Source organism: Marmota flaviventris, chromosome 3 (genome assembly GCF_047511675.1).
Source record: "Marmota flaviventris isolate mMarFla1 chromosome 3, mMarFla1.hap1, whole genome shotgun sequence".
NCBI lineage: Eukaryota > Metazoa > Chordata > Mammalia > Rodentia > Sciuridae > Marmota > Marmota flaviventris.
The window spans coordinates 939,503-958,312 of NC_092500.1; the positions used below are offsets into that span (position 1 = coordinate 939,503).

The 18,810-nt window shown below is 50.6% G+C and overlaps 1 protein-coding gene across 6 annotated transcripts in view; it reads left to right on the top strand.

Annotated features, from left to right (window-relative positions):
* Positions 1-1,645: 1,645 nt before the first annotated feature.
* Brd1 (bromodomain containing 1) overlaps positions 1,646-18,810 on the top strand; it is a 54,398-nt gene continuing 37,233 nt past the window's right edge. For 3 of the 6 annotated variants that reach the window (XM_071609382.1, XM_071609384.1, XM_071609385.1), the window contains exons 1-2: positions 1,648-1,665; positions 4,394-5,774. In XM_071609382.1, the coding sequence (XP_071465483.1) occupies positions 4,408-5,774 (1,367 nt within the window). In that variant the 5' untranslated portion in view covers positions 1,648-1,665; positions 4,394-4,407. Of the gene's footprint in view, positions 1,666-2,784; positions 4,293-4,393; positions 5,775-18,810 lie in introns of those variants that run through there. The other 3 variants (XR_011706969.1, XM_071609383.1, XM_027954595.2) reach the window with 3 other exon arrangements.

Below are 18,810 nucleotides of genomic sequence, written 5' to 3' on the forward strand. Positions count from 1 at the left end.
TGAGGCTGTTGGTGGAGCATCCTGAGCAGTGGTCCTGACCTGCCTACCATGTGGAGGGAGGTCTCTCTGGCTCAGAATGACCCAACCTCTGTCCTGGGGTAGACAGACCCTCTTTCTGAGGGGCTTGCCCTAATACCACAGATAGGGCTCCCCACCCTGCTAGGAGCTCCTTCAACACCATCTGTACCAATCACAAATCAATCCTTGAAAGAAACCGAAGAACCATCTAGGTTTCTCTCTCATTTTGAAACATTTTGGGATTTAATCTTAGAATGAAAGTCACCAATAAAACCACTGAATTAATTTAAGAGTTTAGGCCAAAGTAGAAGCAGCCAGTTGAAGACCAAGGTGCAGGTCTCCTAGCTGCCCACAGGGTCTGTTTCCGGACATCTTCGGTGGGCTTACCAGATCCCAGGTGGGGGTCATGTACCTGGAACCTGGTGTGCAACACTCTCAAGGGCGGTCTGGGCTGGAGCACAGTGCCCTTTCCTCTTGCACCCTGCCCACCCATCCAGTGATCCTCCACTCCTCGTCCAGCCTCCCTTGCCCCACGTCCTGGTTACTACCACCACTGAAGGACACACTCCCAGGGATTTGACGACCCTTCCACAGGGATCCCACTTCCTAGGTCCCCTCAGTCCCTCAGAGCCACCTCCCTCACCCTGAGGCCCCCAGGTGGAATATACCCCTCTTGGGCTTCACCCCTCAACAGCTTGCTGGGGACCCCAACTTCTGGTGCCCGCTTAGTCCCTTCCATAGGAACCACCAGTCACCGTGCATTCTCAAGAAATTGCTCCACCTCTCAGGAACCCCCTTCTGGTCACCCCACACTGTGAGGACCCCCCAGCTCCTTGGTCCCCCAGGACCCTGTGCTCCATCCATCCGCAGCCCCTGCAGCCCCCTCGGCCCTCTCAGGTCCCCTCAGCCACTTCAGGTCCCCTCAGGTTCCCTCATCCACCTCAGGTGCCCTGGCCCGCCCCCTCAAGTCCTCTCAGGTCCCCCTGGGCCCCTCAAGCCCCCCGGCCCCCTTATCCCCCTCAGGTCCTCTCGGGTCCCTCAGGTCCCTTGGCCTCCTTAGGTCCTCTTGGGTCCGTCAGGTCCCCTCAGGTCTCCTCGGGTCCCACAGGTCCCCTTGGCCCCCTCAGGTCCCTCAGGACCCCTCAGGTCCTCCTGACCTCCTCAGGTCCCCCTGGCCTCCTCAGGTCCCCCAGCCCCTCACCCCGCCTTCCCCTCGGTCCCCTTCCGCGCGGCCCCGCCCCCTCCCCTCCCCCGCCCCTCCCCTCCCCCGCGGCGGCGGCCCGGCGCGCGTCATGGCGGCGGCGGGCGGGGCGCGTCTCGCACGCAGCGCGCCGGGCGGAGCGCTCGCCGCATTGTTTGCTTCGCTGGGGAGCGAGCGGCGGTCCGGCCGGCGTCCGAGCAGCCCCGCGCCCGCGCCCGCGCCCGCGCCGCTCCGGCGGCCCCGAGCCCGCTGCCGCCGGCGCCCCACCCCCGAGCCGCGGCGCCCTGCGGGCCCGGAGCCGCCGCGGCCGAGCGCGCCCCGGAGCCCGGCGGGGCCCGCAGCGCGGCCGTTGGCGGAGCAGCCGCGGCGCCATTAGCGCCGCCTCGGCCGCGCCGGCCCCCGCGCCCGCCCGCCCGCCGGGCTCCCGCGGCCGCGGCGCCCAGAAGGTGAGTGGCGGCGGCGTCCCGGCCCCGCGGCGCCCGCCTCCGGCCTCCCGGGCGGCGCTGCCGGCGCCATGTTTGGCGGCGGCGACGGCGGCGGCTCCGCATTGTCCGCGGGCGGCCGGGCGGGGGAGGCCGGGCGGGGGAGGCCGGGATCGGGGTCGGGGACCGGGCCGCCGCAGAGGCCGGGATCGGGCCTGGGAGGCCGGGCAGGCGGGCGGCGGCCCAGGAAGCGGAGGAGGCCGCGGCGGGGCGGCGGGCGGGCGGGCGGGGCCGGGGCGGGAGGCGGCGGGTCCCGGGCGCTGCCCACGTCCGCCCGGCCCGCGCCGCGCCGGCCCATTATGTAACCGCCGGGCCGGGCCCCAGTGCGCGGTCGGCCCCGCCGAGGCGGCCCGCTCTGCCCAGCCGGCCCGCGGGGGAGGCCCGGCGCCGCTGCGCGGGGAGCCGGCGCGACGCGCGGCCTTTGTGGCCCGCAGCTTCGCGGGGAGCCCGGGCGGCCCGCGCCGGTGTCCGCGGCCGGGGACGCTGGGCGTGACCCGCCTCCTGCCGAGTGGCGCGCCCACGCCGGCCGGCGCCTCGCCCGAGGGGCGCCCCGTGGCGGAGGCCCGCGGCCGCCCCGGGCTCGCAGGAAACGCCCGCGCAGTGGCCTCCTGCCCGCTGGGCCGCGCGGGGCCTCGGCAGCGGCGCTCGTCGGGGGCGGGTCGCGGCCCTGCGGAGCGCCCGGAGGGCTCGGGTGCAGGCCAGGCTCAGCCGGGGGCCTGGGAAGTGACGAGGCCCAGGAGGTCGCGGCCACTGTGGACGGAGCTCCGGTGCCCGCTCTTCTCCGCTTCTCTGGTCACGGTTGCACTTTGGGTCCACAGAGCTGCTGGGAGCCTGGAGGGTCGGGTTGAAGGGCCGCTTGCGGTTAGAGTCACTGGGTGCTTTGTTGTAGAGGAGAGAATTACACATTTTCTTTAATCTGGTGAGTGACCAGCTGTTGCTTCTGCCTCACCTCCGTGATGGCACATTAGGCTGACCCTGGGTGCAGCATCCAGCTCGCCTCCAAAGCAATGGCATGGGCTGCTGCTGGAGTCCAGTGCCAGCTGGGGTGGCTTTGCTGGCAGCTGCTTGGGAATCCAGGTTTGAATTTGCAGCTGGAGGCCCCCTCAGATGCAGGTGACTTAGGATTTGACTGACCAGTCTTTGATGTCCTCTCTAGGAAGTTGCTATCTGATTTCTATACAAAATGCAGGTTTTTGCAACCCGAAGGGTCTGTCTTTAAAAGTGCATTTAGGATTTGCTGGAATTTCCTTTTTGGCCTTAGAAAGTGAAGTCTGTTCTTTGAGGGGATTTCCTGAAGATCAGCTAGATCACTGACGCTGTGACTTCACACTCTGAGGTACCTGATGCTGGGCTTTGCTGATATAGGCTTCATCTTGAAGTACTTGTGAGTCAGTCACTCAAAAGTTCCCTGTTAGTAACATGTGGTTGTGTGTGTGTGGGGGGGGGAAGGAGTCTGAGCAGTCCTTGTCATTGTTGCCCAAGGTGCTGCCTTGTTTGGCAGGCAGAGGTCTATAGTTGGCATGTCTTCACATGAGGTGCCTAGACAACAAGCCATACTGGGGAAAACTGGAAATAGATGCTGTCAGTGACATTTAAACAGGAGAAGTCTCCACCACAACAAGGTGGAGGTATAGGCTGATAACTCACTGGTTCTGCCTACCTCTGAAAAGAGCAGATTCTAATAAACTTCTGTGGCCAAAACTTGGCCATCTGAGCCAGCAATGGGGACCCTCATAGTGTGTGTAGGCAGTGTGGGGCTTTTGGCAGCATGGGGTTTGGGAGGGTCCACTCTTGCGATGGAGAAGGAGCTGAGCATCTTATTTGCAAATGTGTCAGGAAGAACAGATGCCCTTTGGCATGTTGTACATAACTGGGTTTATTTGAAAAAAAAAAAAAAAAAGAAAGACAAGGTCTAGTATAGTGGTCAAGCCATGGCTGAAAAGTCACCCTGAGGGGAAGGGGCAGGCTGGCACTGCCTGCAGAAACTGCATTGGGCCACCCAGAGGTAGTGATGTCCCCACAGGCCAGCATAGGGTTATTTTGGGTCCTGCTGTGGCTGGTGGCCCTGGTCTGGGTGTGTGTGTGTGTGTGTGTGTAGGACGTATTTGTGGAGAGGATGGACAGGCTTACATTGTTGGGACATGAACAGAAGCTTCTGGCTCCCAGTGGAGGTGCTGTGAGGACTATGGGCTCACAGGGGCACTCTGCTGGGCAGCAGTGGAGAGAGGAGTTCATAGGGGGCCTTTGTTAGGACCAGGTAGCCACTGAACATATCTACCTTGTAGCCACAGCCTCTGAGCCTGGTGGGCTCAAGCTCTGTGCATGGGTTTCCCCAGTGGGTTGTCTGTACACCAGAATAACACTCCTGCATTTGTGGGCTGGATCCTGGGGTGCTCTGGAGTGCTTGTTGCTGTTCTCTGGGTTACCTTTGGCTTGGTCTAAAAAGGTAACTGGCTGAGTGGTGGGGATCAGGGCCCTTGCTGTCCTGTACTGCCTCCCCGCCTGCTGCCATTTCCAGTCCTGGGACACTCTTGAAGTGTAGTCATGACTCCTGGGAGTAGGAGTTTGGAAACTCCAGAAGTGTGTTAACTGTGAGTTCATTTTGGGGGTGTTGCCCCTGCATACTTGTGTGCTTTTCTCCAGTCTCTTGTCACTCTACATGGAATTAACTTTTCCTTTGATTCTATTTCAGGTAATTATTGCCAAATGAGGAGGAAAGGACGATGTCATCGAGGCTCTGCAGCGAGGCATCCTTCCTCCCCGTGCAGTATTAAACACTCTCCCACCCGAGAAACGTTGACGTACGCTCAAGCTCAAAGGATGGTTGAGATAGAGATTGAAGGGCGCTTGCATCGGATCAGTATTTTTGATCCCCTGGAGATCATATTGGAAGATGACCTCACTGCTCAAGAAATGAGTGAATGCAACAGCAATAAAGAAAATAGTGAGAGGCCACCTGTTTGCTTAAGAACTAAGCGTCACAAAAACAACAGAGTCAAAAAGAAAAATGAAGCCCTTCCTAGCACCCATGGCACACCGGCCTCAGCCAGTGCCCTTCCTGAGCCCAAGGTTCGGATTGTGGAGTACAGCCCTCCGTCTGCGCCCAGGAGGCCCCCCATGTACTACAAATTCATCGAGAAGTCGGCTGAGGAGCTGGACAACGAGGTGGAGTATGACATGGATGAGGAGGACTACGCCTGGCTGGAGATCATCAACGAGAAGCGGAAGGGTGATTGTGTCTCTGCTGTGTCGCAGAACATGTTTGAGTTCCTGATGGACCGCTTTGAGAAAGAGTCATACTGCGAGAACCAGAAGCAGGGGGAGCAGCAGTCCCTGATTGACGAGGATGCCGTATGCTGCATCTGCATGGATGGGGAGTGTCAGAACAGCAATGTGATCCTCTTCTGTGATATGTGCAACCTGGCCGTGCACCAGGAGTGCTATGGCGTGCCCTATATCCCTGAGGGCCAGTGGCTCTGCCGCCATTGCCTGCAGTCCCGGTCCCGTCCCGCGGACTGTGTGCTGTGCCCCAACAAGGGTGGTGCCTTCAAAAAGACGGACGACGACCGCTGGGGCCATGTGGTGTGTGCCCTGTGGATCCCAGAGGTTGGCTTTGCCAACACGGTGTTCATCGAACCCATCGACGGTGTGAGGAACATCCCTCCGGCCCGGTGGAAATTGACGTGCTACCTCTGTAAGCAGAAGGGCGTGGGCGCCTGTATCCAGTGCCACAAAGCAAACTGCTACACAGCATTCCACGTGACATGTGCCCAGAAGGCTGGCCTATATATGAAAATGGAGCCTGTGAAGGAACTGACTGGTGGTAGCACCACCTTCTCAGTCAGAAAGACCGCTTACTGTGACGTCCACACGCCTCCTGGTTGCACACGGAGGCCTCTGAACATTTACGGGGATGTTGAAATGAAAAATGGCGTCTGTCGTAAAGAGAGCTCAGTCAAAACGGTCAGGTCCACGTCCAAAGTCAGGAAGAAAGCAAAAAAGGCTAAGAAAGTGCTGGCTGAGCCCTGTGCGGTCATGCCAACTGTGTGCGCCCCATATATTCCCCCACAGAGGTAAGCGCGTTTGAACACTGAGTGAAGAGTAAGCCTGGAGTGGGGGACCTGAGGGGGACGTGGGTTCATGCCTGCAGAGAGCCCTGCCAGATGGCCTTCCCACTTTGTAGTAGTCAGCTAAAGTGCCTTGCACTCACTTTCGGGGGCAGTGGTATTGTAAAAGACTTGCGGAGGATTTACAGTTTCCTTCGTGCCTAACTGGTCTGCAGAATAAGCCAGATACGGTCATGGTAAGGATGGCCACACTAGTGTTCACTGCATCAAGATCTCTGCCTCATGGTGGCTGCCATCCCACAATTGGTTGGAAAAGTGAAACTGATCAATAAGGCAGCCCCTGAAGCGGAGATTAGAATGGGATTTATGTCGAGTGGTAGCTGTGGGGAAGGAGATGGTCTTCTCCGTCCCGCTGTCCTGCTTTGTGGCAGGACATTTTTCTGATAATTTCTTTCTTTCATTTTTTTTTTTTTTTTCTTTTGGTTTGGGTGGTGGGGAATTGAACCCACGGGGCTTAACTACTGAATCGTATTTCCAGACCTTTTGTTTTTTTTAAATTTTGAGATGATTTTACTAAATTGCTTAGGGTGACACTAAATGTTAAAGCTGGCTTTGAACTTGTGATCCACCTGCCTCAGCCTCCTGAACCTCTGGGTTTACAAGTGTGCACCTCCACACCCGGCAGATAGTTTCTTTAGTAGTGCAAACATTGCTTGATCCATAGAAGTGCTCTCTGATTGGTGCTAGTTCCTGGTGGTTGGAATCTAGCCCAGCCCTGTTCTTTTATGTGACCCAGGGGTTGTTTCAGATCCTCCTGTATATGTCTTGGTCTATCTCCATCTCACAACTTGTATCTTCTTGACCTGTTCTTGTTGTTACTGACTTGCTCTGTTTGTTCCCTTATCTTGAAAAATGCTCTTTGCCAGTGGGCCTGATGGCCACCCCTGTAATGCCAGCTACTCAGGATGCTGAGGTAGTAGGATCATGAGTTCAAGGCCAGCCTGGGCAACTTAGTGAGATCTTATCTCAAAATAGAATAACATTTAAGAAAAGCATTTGGGTGGGCTGGAGTTGTGGCTCAGTGGTAGAGCGCTTGCCTAGCACGTGTGAGGCCCTGGGTTGATCCTCAGCACCTCGTTAAAAAAATAAACAAATAAAATAAATATATTTAAAAAAAAAGGGGGGGGGGATTGATGCTGTAGCTCAGTTGTTGAGTGCTTGCCTAGCATGTGAGGGCCCAGAGTCCAGTCTTTTGGTACTGCCAAAAAACAAAAAAAGGCTCTTTGCCTGCAAATATAAGGTAAGTGAGTGGATGAGTTTTACACTGGAGCCTGTGAGTGACAAGAAAGCAGTCCTTTTCCAGGTGAACCTGGCTCCTTTTAGACCCACGTGAACACTTCCTGGAACTTTGAGGAAGTGACACAGCTTCTGTGTAGGGTGTGGGCTTCCGAACAGTCTGGTCAGGTTGGTAATGCCTAGAGACAGTGAGGTGCAGAGGAAAGTTGCTCCTACAGGTGCTTTTATGGTGTCTTCTTGCAAACTGCTTTGTTTTCAGATGGGGCACATGCATTAATAAAATTGTACTTTTCTGCGAATGAATGGAAGATAGATATGCAGGATATTTTTATTACTAAATGTTTTTGACATTGAATGTTGTTAGCCTTTATGTGTTATTTCCCAAGGTTTGTAGTGGTTTGAAGTTATTCATGCTTATCAGTACACTGTGATTAATGTGCCGCAAGTGTACAGCAAGCTAGCTCACTGGCTGGGCTAGGGGTGTGCTGGAGTCTTCCACTTAGAAAACAGGTTTCACCCTAATAGGAGCGAAGACTAACTTTATATTAGCAGTTAAGAGTTTGAAAATAATTTCTGTAAATGTTGTTTTATTTCACTGACCTTTTCCCCAAATGGTTTCTTATCACAGAGCTGTACATAGTCATTACAGAATTGTAAGTTCAAAGTGAGTAAAATGTGTTTACAGTCCCTCTCCTTCAGAGAAGACCCCTGTCAAAACCAAGGTGCCTGTCTTTACAGATCAGTCAGCCTGACCTGAAAGACTTTAACTGGGATTCCTACTTGTGAGTCAGAAATGATGGGAATGTATCAAGAGCCTTTGTTTAAGAGGCCTAAAAATTTCAGCTTAACCAAAATTGAAATGAAACAAAAATGCAATCTCCAAAAGGGAAAAACTAGCAGTGCTCCTTTCTCTGACTAGCATCATAAGATTACCTGCTCCAGATGAAGGCAGGGCCTGTTGGCATTTCACACCCCAGTCCTGTGGTTCCCATTGTTTAGGTTTTGGGACAGCAGAGCCCATCAGGTGGGCAGGGCTGTGGGCAGGAGAAAGCATTGGCAGGTGGAGGATGTGGGGACTCCTGGCCGTAGTGGCCAGGGCTGCTTTGGATCTGAATATTTCAGAGTAGATGGTGTGGCTTTGCAGTCTGGGTGATGTCCTTCCTTCCTTCCCCCCCCGCCAAGTTTAGAAAGAAACATCCAGCTTTGAGCAGAGACAGAAAGCCACACCTGAGCAAGTGTGTTTGAGGCCTTACTGTCTGAGTGTCAGGTCTCGCAGAGATGCTGGTGTTTCAGGCTACCTTGCCCCCTGGGACAGGTTCCCACTTCCTGTGCTCTGCTTGTATAAGGTGTTCAACCCACCTTGCAAGATGTGAAGGGCAGGCCCTGAGCACTGTGATGGGTGTTGTTGGAGACTGAGGTTTGCTGGCTGCTGCCCATGGCTGAGTTTGCAGCAGATCTGGTGGCCCTTCTTAAGCCCGAGATACTGCCCTTGGTGTTTTTGCACCCTTGGTTGGGGTTCCATGTGCAGTTGTTCAGGCTTTGCATTTCCTTTGGCCTCTGGGTCCAGAGCACGTGTCCAGATCAGCTCAGAAGGCCCATCACATGGAAGGAGGACACAGGCCTGATCCATTGAAGTGGTTGTTTAGAGATTTTAGAGAAAGTATCTTCCTTATATAATTTTCTAATGTTTAGCATTTCTATATCACAAAGATTGCATTTTATTTCTTTCTCTTAAGCTATAGATTGTGAACATCATAAGGATATTCCTGGCTTTGCCTACCCATTTGGGAACTTCCTCTGGAGTTGGTGCTAGAGGGGCTGTTTTCATCGGTGGCTGCCCAGATGACTCATTTGGAGCTCTCTGGTGGCACCCACCCCAGCCCAGCTGTCGAGCTGCTTGGCCTTCTCTGTGTGAGGATGTACTGTCTTCTGCTCTGATTGGACATTGTGGGTTTCTTATTGTTATGCCTGCAGGGGTCTCAGCCTTCAAGCCTAGTGGGCAGCTGCAGAGGTTTTGGAACAATTGTGGCAGTATCTCAAGAGTCATGCTCCCTTGTTTCTGTGTCTTCCTCACTTTTTTTTTTTTTGGTGATGCTAGGGATAGAACCCAGGGCCTTGTGCATGTGAGGCAAGCACTCTACCAACTGAGCTATGTCCTCAGCTCCTTCCTCAACTTCTTCTAAGAAAAGGGTTTCCAACATAGAAATAAGAATAGGTATGTGCCACTAAGTGGCGGTGCCATCTGAGAAATATGTGTCAGTAGTGATTCTGTCCTTGTTCTACCATCAGAAGCCTGGATGGTTTGGGTCAGTCACGTGGTAAATGAGATATGAGAGGCTGCAGCTGATGCATTCTATTTTACTATAAACTTTTTTTTATAACAAGGATTTACTCCAAAACAATCGTTAAAAATATAGTTTAGTAAATACACCAGCCGTGATGTTGCTGATTTTCACGGTCAAGTACTGTGTACTGTGCATGCCTGTATTTGCTGTACTGTGACAAGCAGTGCAGCAGGTTTCTTTACACCAGTGTCCTCACAGACATTATATTGATGGTGGATGTGGTGGCACATGCCTGTGGTCTCATCTACTGGGGAGGCTGAGGCAGGAGGGTTGCTTGAGTGCACGGATTCTAGGCCAGTCTGAGCAACATAGTGAGACCCTGTCTTCAGAAAAAAAAAAAGTGACCATACTATGAGGGAACTGGTCATAGGAATTTCCAGTCTGTCATACTTTTATGGAACTATCTTCGTATGTGTGGTCCCCAGTGACTGAAATCTTATGCTCTGTGTGACTATATTTAAAATTGGGTAAGACAGAAGAAGGAGAGTCTAAATTAGAAAGCAAAATTCCTTTTTTCCTTTACTTTTTTCCTAAGAAAAATCACATTTTGATGATTTTGTTTTGGGTACCGGGGATTGAACCTAGGGGTGCTTAACCACGAAGCCACATCCCCAGCCCTTTTTATATTTTATTTAGAGATGGTCTTACTAGGTTCTAAATTACTGAGGCTGGCTTTGAACTCTAGATCCTTCTTCAGCCTCCCAAGCTGCTGGAATTACTGGGGTGCGCTGCTGCACCTTGTTTGATGCTTGTTCAGAGAGTCATTTGCCTCTGCTTCTCCAATGGAATTTGTTTTCTGCTCACTCATCCATTTCCTGCTGTTTCATGGGATAGGAGATGGGACAAGCCAGGGAATGTTCTGGAAAGAAGGGACAGGTAAGGTTCCTTTAGAGTCATGAGCTCTGCGTCCCTTAAAACATCAAACCTGGTAACTCCTGCTTGGGTTGTGCCTGGGGTACTCTTTCTCTTCAGAAGAAGAGAAGCCAGGTAGCTCATGTCTGCTCTGATCCGCGCTTGGGCTCAGAATGCAGTCGTGGGTACCCTTAGCTACTGGGATCATTGTGCCTAGTTTATCCAGTGCAGAAGCCTGGGTAGTGGGCATGCTATTGGGTAAATGACGATGGTGTTCCTTGTGTGTGGTGTTCACGGTGGGGCCATGCTGCTGCTGGTGGGCACCCTCTGCCCTGCTGCCACCAGATGAGGACCGAAGTAGAGCACGAGTGCCTAGTTGACACTTCATTATCAGGGTCATGTCATACTTTTTTGAGTGTGACAATACAAAGTTCTGGGGGCTGAGGATGTAACTCAGTGGTAGAGAGCTTGCCTAGCATGAGTGAGGCCCTGGGTTCAACCCTCAGCACCACCAAAATAAATAAGTAAATCAATAAATAAATTTTAAAAACTGGCTTGGGTTTTGCATTTTATTTTGTTTTCCCTTCATGTTTCTGGCAGTTAATTTTATTATACTGATGCTGCCTGACTTAATGATGGTTTTATTTACGATATTTTGAAAACAATGTGTATGAAAATGAAACTTGTTCAGTACAGCATTTTGAATTTTGGATTGTTGTTTTTCCTGGCTAGTGTTCACGCAGTGTGACATACTCTGGAGATGCTGGGCAGTGCGCAAAGGGTGGACAGTGGGTATCCACGGGGTATTCTGTTGCTAAGCGAGGATGCTTGGTAGGGTAGGTGCATTAAGTGCATTTTTGACTTAAGATATGTCAACCTAGAGTGGGTTATCAGGTTGTAGCCTGTCATGTCAAAAGAACATCCAAATTCTGTAACTTTTCATCTGCCGTGGATGGGTGGTGGGAGCCCTGTCCTGGAGGCTCTGAGAGCAATGCTGTCTGAGTTCACCCCTGTGGATGGGCTGTGGGCGCCTGTGGCTGCAGGTGGCAGTGTTCCTTGAGCGTGGCTTGTATCTGAAGTAGCCCTGTGGGGAGAGAAGCACCATAGCCACAACTGACAGGAAAAAGCCGAGGTACCGCGTGGAGCTCAGGGCCAGTGTTTACTGCTAAAGCAGCCTGGGGGCTCCTGCTGCCTGGCCTAGATGTCTTTCTGCCCTCCTTGGCTCTGGTGCTTTCTCTGGCTCTCCTGGGTTGGAGGAGTGAGGCACACCTAAGAGGGGAGACAGGACCTCTGCAAACAGATTGGCTCTGGATACGGGAAGGATGTGTGGCCTGGCACTGCCCTTGTGCTCTCTGAGGTATCCCCCTACTTTTTGAAGCAAAACCTGCCCACTGTGCTCTGCTCCTGGTACCTCAGGCCTCTCCTGCCCGGGCCTGGCCTCTTTGAAGCATCCCAGGTGGAGAGGACTTGGCTAGAGTGGCTGACTTTCCATTTCTAGTCACTCTCAACCATAGTAAATTGGTTTGGGCAGAGTTGGGGTCAAATATTTATTCGAGGTTTTCTTTAATAGTGGGGGCAGGTTCGTGCTGCCGTCCCGCCACTGTCCCTTCTAGGTGGGACTGGCATGCTTGAATTTGCTTGTAGTTAAAACAGCAGGACAATGGACTTTGTTGTAGAGCCACTGAGGCACTTTCTTCTGGATCCCGAAGGAATGCAGCAGCAAGGACCTTGCTTTCAGTTCTGACTTGGAAATAACTTTAACTTACAAAAATCTTTAAAAAAATTTCCAAAATATTGCAAAATAAGGAGAGTAAAGCCACCCAGCAGTCAGCAGTTACGTGTTGCTGTCCTTTCACTGTGTGGGCATGTCCCTCACTTGCAGGTTGCACTGTGCCAGGAGTTCGCCTCATGTGGCTCAGGTCCCCAGGCATTCCGTTGCTGGAGGAAGACACTGGTGTCCCACTAGCCTCCCCCTCCTCCTGTCTAGGGCCCAGTCCTAAGCCAGTTGCTGCTTGAAACTGGTGACCCTCCAGCCTTGGAGTGGGACGCTCCCACGGCTTTCCCTCATTTTCTTTCATTCTTCCATGCTGTTTTTGAAGAATGCTTTTTTTTAGTTTTGGGCTGGTCTGGCATCTCCTGTGGCTTGCTAAGTCATGCCTGGATGCTGTGGTGTGTGCTGGGTGTGCGTCCACCTAGTATGATCAGACTCTGCAGGGAGATCTTAGTTTGTGTAGGCCCAGACTGGGGGTTGTTGGTGGTCCCTGCTTGGTTTTTCCCCTGAGGACAGGAAGATGAGTATCCATCCCTTCAGCTTCCCAGTCCAGGGTCCTTGCCTTCTCTTAGCTTTTGTGCTGATGTCAGTGTGTACCGGGAAGGCCTGACTTTCCATGACACCTGCTACAGCAGGACATGGGTGTGGCAGGGGAGGCCTAGGGTCCCGGGAGCAGCTGTGCCTCAGTAGCCACCCATCAGTGAGATTGATAATAAAATTGGACTCTTGCCTCCAAGGAGACCTTGACTACTGGGTGTGTGCTACAGTAGCTGGGGTGGGGTGGTGGGGTTGGTGGGAGTCTGTCGGTGGTGTTGTGTATTTGCATCCAGAGGCAAATTCTGGGCTTTTCAGGCTTTGAGGGCATAAAATAATATTTTAAATGACATTGTCTCTCATTTTCATGATTCTGTGATTTTTGTGCATCGATACTGTGAGGGGAAAGGCTCTTGCCACTCTGACCTGAACTGTCCTGTGAGTCCCATCCGCTATAAAGTTCGACAACGCCGAGGTGTCAGGAGGGAAAGGAGAAAGTGTCGGACTCTGCTTTCCAGAAGGGATGCTTGGAGTGGGAGCTCGGAGAGTGCGCCTAGAGCTGTGCCCACGCCAGGGCAGTGGTGGTTCTTGGTGTCTCTTCTTTGGTTTCTCATGATATTTACCCAGGAGTTTCCTTCCTTCCCTCCTCTTTCTCTCTCTCTGTCTCCCTCTCTTTTTTTGTTTTTAGTTGTTGCTAGACCTTTATTTACTTAGATGAGGTGCTGAGAATTGAACCCAGGGCCTCACACATGCCAGGCAAGTGTGCTACCAGCGAGCCATAACCCCAGCCCCAGCTCCTCTGTCTCTCTCTCTAATAAAGCAAAACAAACGTTTTTATTTGTCAAAATATGGTTCAGCCCAAGGAGTTTTCAAACGAGAAGCAGTGGAGCCTCCTCTGAAGTACTTGGTGTGGCCCTAGTACCACGTGTGGCTTCTGGGACCCTGCAGTCTTCTTGTCCCCCTCCCAGCAGCACTCTGTTTGGGTAGGCTCTTGTGAGTGTGTGGACACACTGTGGCCTGGACTTCTGTCCTCAGGTCTTCATGCGCCTGGCCCCTCGCAGCTGCTGTTTGGTGCCAACCTGGCTGAAGCCGGAGAACCCAGTGTGAAGAAGGCGCCATCTGCAGGAGCTGTCTTGAGGTGGGATTCAGAGTGGGAGAGTGGCCACACTCTTTCACTGTGCATGTGAGTTGCTAGTTACAGACTGGCCCTGTCACCCCTCCTCTGGCCTGGGTGGGACTTGGGTGTGTGTCTTGCCCTGGGCTGTGTGCGCTAGTTATTGGACCTCTCGTCCCCTTGGCTTGCTTCTTATTTTCAGTGATATCTGTAAAAATATATATATTTGAATTAGGAAATTTTTTAGAGAGAACCCACCGGTTCTGCGACTTAGCTTCAAAAGTTCATGTACCTGGTCAGGATTCCTTTACCTGTCCTCCCCTTCTGTCGTGGAGAAGGGATAAGTTTCAGTCGTGTAATTTCACCCATGAATGTGTGTGGACTCTTAATAAATCATAACCAGTGTAGCCACGTGGATCAGGCTTTTCTCACTTGGTGTAGGGTCAGAAGGCTTTCGCGTTCGTCCTTCAGGGTGGCGCGAGTTGTCGGTGCTGTCGGCCACATGGCTGGGCCTGCTGGTTTTGGGGTCCTACCCTGTCTCTTGCCCTGTTGTGGCCTTGCACCAAGCCACCCAGTTGAGGTAGGCCACCCTTCTTCTTGACAGAGCCTTGTCTGCTCTTGGGTCTTTTCTGTGTGGTGGTGGCACTCTGCCAGCTGGTGCTTTTGGATGAGTCCCTGTGACAGGACCCTGGCTTGCGTGGCCTCACCTCACCTCTCATGTAGGACTTTCTGAGCATCAAAGTGAAAGTTCATGGTTTGCTCTCTAAAAAATCGATTAGGGGGCTGGGGTTGTGGCTCAGTGGTAGAGCACTTGCCTGGCATGTGTGAGGCCTTGGATTCAACCCTCAGCACCACAAATAAATAAATAAATAAATACATAATAAAGGTCCATTGCCAACTAAAAAATATTTAGAAAATAGAATCGGTTAGACATATTTTTAGGTAGCTTCCTTCAGTGTATAGTGTATTCTTTAAAATGAGCATTTTGTGTCTACAGGTTTTTTTTTTGGTGCTGCTGGGATTAAATCCAGGGCCTTGTGTGTGACGCTAGCCCTCTACCAATTGAGCTCTATCCCCAGCCCTCAATTTTTTTTTAGATTTTTTTTTTTTTTTTTTTAAGATTTACATATAAACCAGTTGCGGTGGGGCTAGGGATATAGCTCAGTTGGTAGAGTGCTTGCCTTGCAAGCACAAGGCCCTGGGTTTATTCCCCAGCACCACAAAAAAGCCCCCCCAAAAACCAGGTACCGTGGTGCATGCCTGTAATCCCAGCGGCTCAGGAGGCTGAGGCAGGAGGATCTTGAGTTTAAAGCCAGCCTCAGCAAAAGCAAGGCCCTAAGCAACTCAGTGAGACCCTGTCTCTAAATAAAACACAAAATAGTACAAAATAGGGCTGAGGATGAGACTTAGTGGCTGAGTGTCCCTAAGTTCAATCCCTGGTACAAAAAAAAAAAAACCCCAAAAACCAAAACAACAACAACAACAAAAACTTATATATGATGGCATTGTGGGTCTTGGAGTATTTTTGTGGACAATGTGACAATGACAGCTGAGGTAGGCTTTTCTCATCTTTATCTGATCTCAGACTAGGATTGCCAATGGAGAGCTGATTGGAAGGAGATTTTATAAATACCCTTTTAAATTAAGGCTCCCTTTTATTTCTCTTAACAAAAACCCCCCAAATTTATGATACAAAGTATGTCAATATGCATTAATGTTATTTTTTTCAAATGATTGAGAGACTTGTTTGTTAGTACTGTAGATTTTAGTATATTGTAAGAACTGATAACATTCATTATATACCAAGTAATATGTAGACCATATGTGAAAATAATAACCCCAGATAGCCCTGGGGACCCATGTGGCCCTTCCCTGTTAGAAGGTGAGGTTTGCTTACACACACCCTTTTTACTGCACCCATCCGTGGAAACATTTTATCACTTCTTTTAAAACAACTTTACTGAGATACAATTCACACACATAAAATTTTCATCCATTTAAAGTGTACAGTTCAGTGGATTTGTTTACTTATTTATTTATTTTTACCTTAACCAATTTTAGAGCATTTTTATCAACCCCAAAAGAAACCCCCGCCCCCCCCCCCCCCCCCCCCATTCTGCTGCTGGCCTGCTTTGTCTTGGTGGCATGCCTCTTCAGGCAGTGTTGTGTAAACAGAACCGGTACTGCTTCTCCTTTGTGTTGGCTTCTTGGGCGAACTTTTTCAAGGTTCATCCGTGGATCAGTGGTAGCATGGATCAGTACTTCCTTCCTTTTTGTCGCTGAGTAATGTTCCATTGTATCAATAAATTACGTTTTAAAAATATACTCATCTTGGGCTGGGGATGTGGCTCAAGTGGTAGTGCGCTCGCCTGGCATGCGCGGGGCACTGGGTTTGATCCTCAGCACCACATAAAAATAAAAAATAAAGATGTTGTGTCCACCGAAAACTAAAAAATAAATATTAAAAAATTCTCTCTCTCTCTCTTAGAAAAAAATATACTCATCTTTTGGTGGATATTTGGGTTTTTGCTTTGTGACTTAGGAGCAGCTCTGCATCAAACATTTGTGTACAGGTTTTTGTGTGGACCTGGGTTTTTGTTTCTCTTCCCAGGAGAGGAGTTGCTGGGTCACATGGTAATGCTGCTGAGCATTTTTAGGAACTGCTGCAGATTCTCATTCCCTTGTCTTTTGATGATAGCCATGTAGTGATATGAAGCAATAGTTATTTGTGGCTTTGATTCACAATTCCCTGATGGCTAAAACTGTGGAACATCTTGCTTATTGTCTGTGTGTGTGTTTTCTTTGGACAAATGTCCATTCACACCCCCTGCCCCCTTTATTTATTTATTTATTTTTTTATCTGACTTACTGTTCAGTTATTGATTCTTTTCTGGGAGGGGTACTGGGGTTTGGACTCAGGGGCACTCAACCACTGAGCTACATCCCCTGACCTATTTTGTATTTTATTTAGAGACAGGGTCTCATTGAGTTGCTTAGCGCCTTGCCTTTGCTGAGGCTGGCTTTGAAATCAAGATCCTCCTGCCTCAGCCTCCTGAACCGCTGGGATTACAGGCTTGCGCCATTGCGCCTGGCCAGCTATTAATTTTTTATTATGGATACTAGATTCCCATCAGATACATGATTTGCAAGTGTTTGTTCTCATTCTGTAGGTTACCTTAGTACTTTATTCACGGTATCCTTTGAAGCAAAACAGTTTTTAAATTTTTAGGAGGTCCAATTTTATCATCTCTTTTTTATCTTTTAGTACTGGGGTTTGAACCCAGGGCCTTGGGTATGTTGTGCAAGAGCTCTACACTTGAGTTATGCAGCCTTTAATTTTAGTTTTTGGAGATAGAGTCTTGCTAAGTTGCTGAGGCTGGCCTCAAGCTCGTGATCCTTCTCAGTAGCTTGCAGTATAGGTGTGTACTACCATGGTGGCTCTTTTTTCTCTTTGATTGCTAGTGCTTTGGATGTCTTGTCTAAAAATGTTTTTAGGCAAAACCTGGGGTCATTTAACGGGAGTTTTAGAATGCTCTGAATCTTTAGTAGTTCTTTAGTAATACATTTTTGTCCTAGGAACATCTGCAGCATCTCTTGGCCCTCCTGGGCCTGTGTAGCTGTGACTGTCTCACTCCACACCTACTCTTTCTTTTGTCCTTCTGTTTGTAGATCAGGATGTGATCCTGATCCCAGCTATACTAGGGATTGAACCCAAGGATGCTCTGCCACTGAGCTGCACCATCAGCCCTTTTTACTTGAGGCTGACCTTGAACTTGCCATCCTCTTCTGCATGGGCATGTGTGTTAAAAGGCCAACGGCAAGTCTAGCACATCTTTTCCCTGGGCCTAGTGTTCCTCCTGCCTGTAAAACAGAGGTGCAAGTGTGCCCACCCTGGTAGGTGTGAGAGTTGAAGGACATAGCCGCGGTCAGGAATCTGCCCTGCACCTTGGGACACCCTCTGTCAGTGGGAGTGGGCTGCTATCTCTTCTGTTTTCCGTCAGGATTGTCTTATAAAGGCAGCTCTTAGGGTCAGGGTGTTCATGGCTTGTGCTTGTTGTGTCTGATTTGAATAATCCTCATTTCTCTGAGGTCTGAAAATGTTTTCTCGTGGCAACTTTAGTTTGTGCCTGCCCTCTGGCCATCCTCCTGCTCTTTTTGGTCTGGCCTGCCTGGCTCCCTGAGCTGACTCCACGTCTAGCCTGGCAGCACATGGAAGTGCTCAGCAGATGCTGTTCAGTGGATGTTGCTAGTCCACTTAGGGTTGGTTTTTGAATTTTCATTGTGGGTGTTATTTGTTCCATAATCACTGCTTGGTGGCTTCTTTGTCCGTAGAGATCCATGATACCTCTTGTACGCTCTACAGGTTTTCTCCGTGACCGGTTTTGTTCTTTGGAGTTCTGCACTTGCCCAGCCTGTTCACAAGGGTGAGATCTGCTGCCTCTGCAGGTGCATTGGTGTTGATCCTGATTCTGTAAGAGTTTTAAGGTCAAGCTGTCAGGTTTCTGGACAAGTCTTCGGAAGGTGGAATTTTTGTGGACTCTACACTTGGATTTGGCGATGATTACATGTATCATTTTGTCTTCCCCTCTCCAGCAGGCCTTCAGGGTCACTCAGTAACAGTCTGTAACTTTCTCCCTTTGCAAGGGCTGCCCAGCCAGCCCGTAAACTCCTATGGTACTCCCCTGCAGGATGTGGCCGTGCTCTCCTGGAAGCTTTCTGTGCACCCTTGGAGGTGGCTGACCTTCCAGGGTCAAAACTGCCAATGTCCTTGGTCTGGGTGTGTTGTGACCTTTCATACTTACTTGGCCTCAGGGACTCCTTTTGTCCCACAGACCAAGTGTCCCTGCTGTGCATGACCCTTGCCCCACTGCTGCAGGCTTTGAGGAGCTGGCTGCAACTCCTCTTTCCATCCAGGCAGACTGGGGACACTCAGCCAGATCCTTTTCTGGAGAGTCTTCTTTTTGTGTTCTTTTGGGGATGGGAATAAATTTTTCAACTATTAAATCAGTTTCTAAAATAATTATTTTATTGGTGTACTTAGGTGACTCCACAAGTCAGTTTTGACAGATAAGATTTTTCTGCAGATTTGTTTTGTATCTAAGTTTTCAAATTTATTGGCATAAGATCATT